General features: G+C 43.5%; 1 protein-coding gene across 1 annotated transcript in view; it reads right to left on the reverse strand.

The window, feature by feature from the left end:
* LOC103771574 (chromosome unknown open reading frame, human C1orf158) overlaps positions 1–577 on the reverse strand; it is a gene marked incomplete at its 5' end in the record, with an annotated part of 1,106 nt that extends 529 nt beyond the window's left edge. The window contains one exon of the mRNA XM_008938875.1: positions 400–577. Within this exon, the coding sequence (XP_008937123.1) occupies positions 400–577 (178 nt within the window). The remainder of the gene's footprint in view (positions 1–399) is intronic.
* Between the last annotated feature and the right edge of the window lie 495 nt (positions 578–1,072).

Consider the following 1,072-nt stretch of genomic DNA (forward strand, 5'->3'; position numbering starts at 1 on the left):
GTAAGGAGCCCTGATTTTTCATAGTCTCATTAAAAAAGTTAGCAGAGTTGTACATGTCACTTAAATTCAGAAATATAATAACACTCCTTGAATTCTCCTGCTAGTTGTATCTCACAGCTCTCCCTGTTCTCAGCTGGTCTCTTGCATTTCTGCACAGGGGAGAGAAATCTGCTCATTGACACGATCCTTCACTGCTTCCCGTGGTGATTAAGGGTTGTGTGGGTAACAGTTCCACCCTATCAGTCTGAAAGATAAGCTACTGACTGGGTAAGAAAGTGGACAAAAGTCACCATAAGCTCCATTTTCAGGATTAAAACAGAAGGAGGTTCCTGCTTTAAGTCTATATGTTGACCACTGCACCATGCTCCATCTAATTGAATTAATAATGCCAAAAACTACCAAGTATGGGAAAATCATTTTTCTGAGGAACCCAGGCCAGCCTGTGTCCATTCCAGTGGCGCAGGGGAGGCAGCAGAGGGTTGTAACCGTGTCTGTTGTATTTATCATCATACTCTGACACCAGATTTCGGGTTCTTGGCTCCTCATGATGGGTGAACAAGTGCTGCAGTGGCAGGCCCTGAAATGAGATGGATGTGAAACGATGTGATTGGTCTTTGTACATAGCACTCAGGTGCTCAGCATGGCTTTGAGTCAGAACCTACTACCAGCAAGGTCACAAAAACTTGTATTTAAATTACTTTTACTGATAATTGCATCCCTGAAAATAAGGGCATTTGCATGCCAAGTAAAGTAAATGTCTAGTTAAATTAAGCAACGACATCTGTCTGTCATGAGATTTGATTAGTCCGATTTCAACACATGCATCACGGATTTGCAGGTGCATTTAAGAAGCCTGCAGATGAAAGCTGATTGCCTTGTGCTGCTTAAGTGGCTCATTGCTCACTAGCATTTACATACGCCACCTTCCCACTGTCTGTCAGGGGAGAATGATAAGAATATTTGGGGGTGAGGAGGCACCTTGGAGGTGATACTTGTGGGAAAAGTATTGTGAAAGATCTGGGACTTGGGTAACTGCAGTTTGCTCCTTTAAATGTCATCTGGTCCAGCCCCC

Source organism: Merops nubicus, unplaced genomic scaffold, assembly GCF_000691845.1.
Source record: "Merops nubicus isolate BGI_N331 unplaced genomic scaffold, ASM69184v1 scaffold21044, whole genome shotgun sequence".
NCBI classification, from domain to species: domain Eukaryota; kingdom Metazoa; phylum Chordata; class Aves; order Coraciiformes; family Meropidae; genus Merops; species Merops nubicus.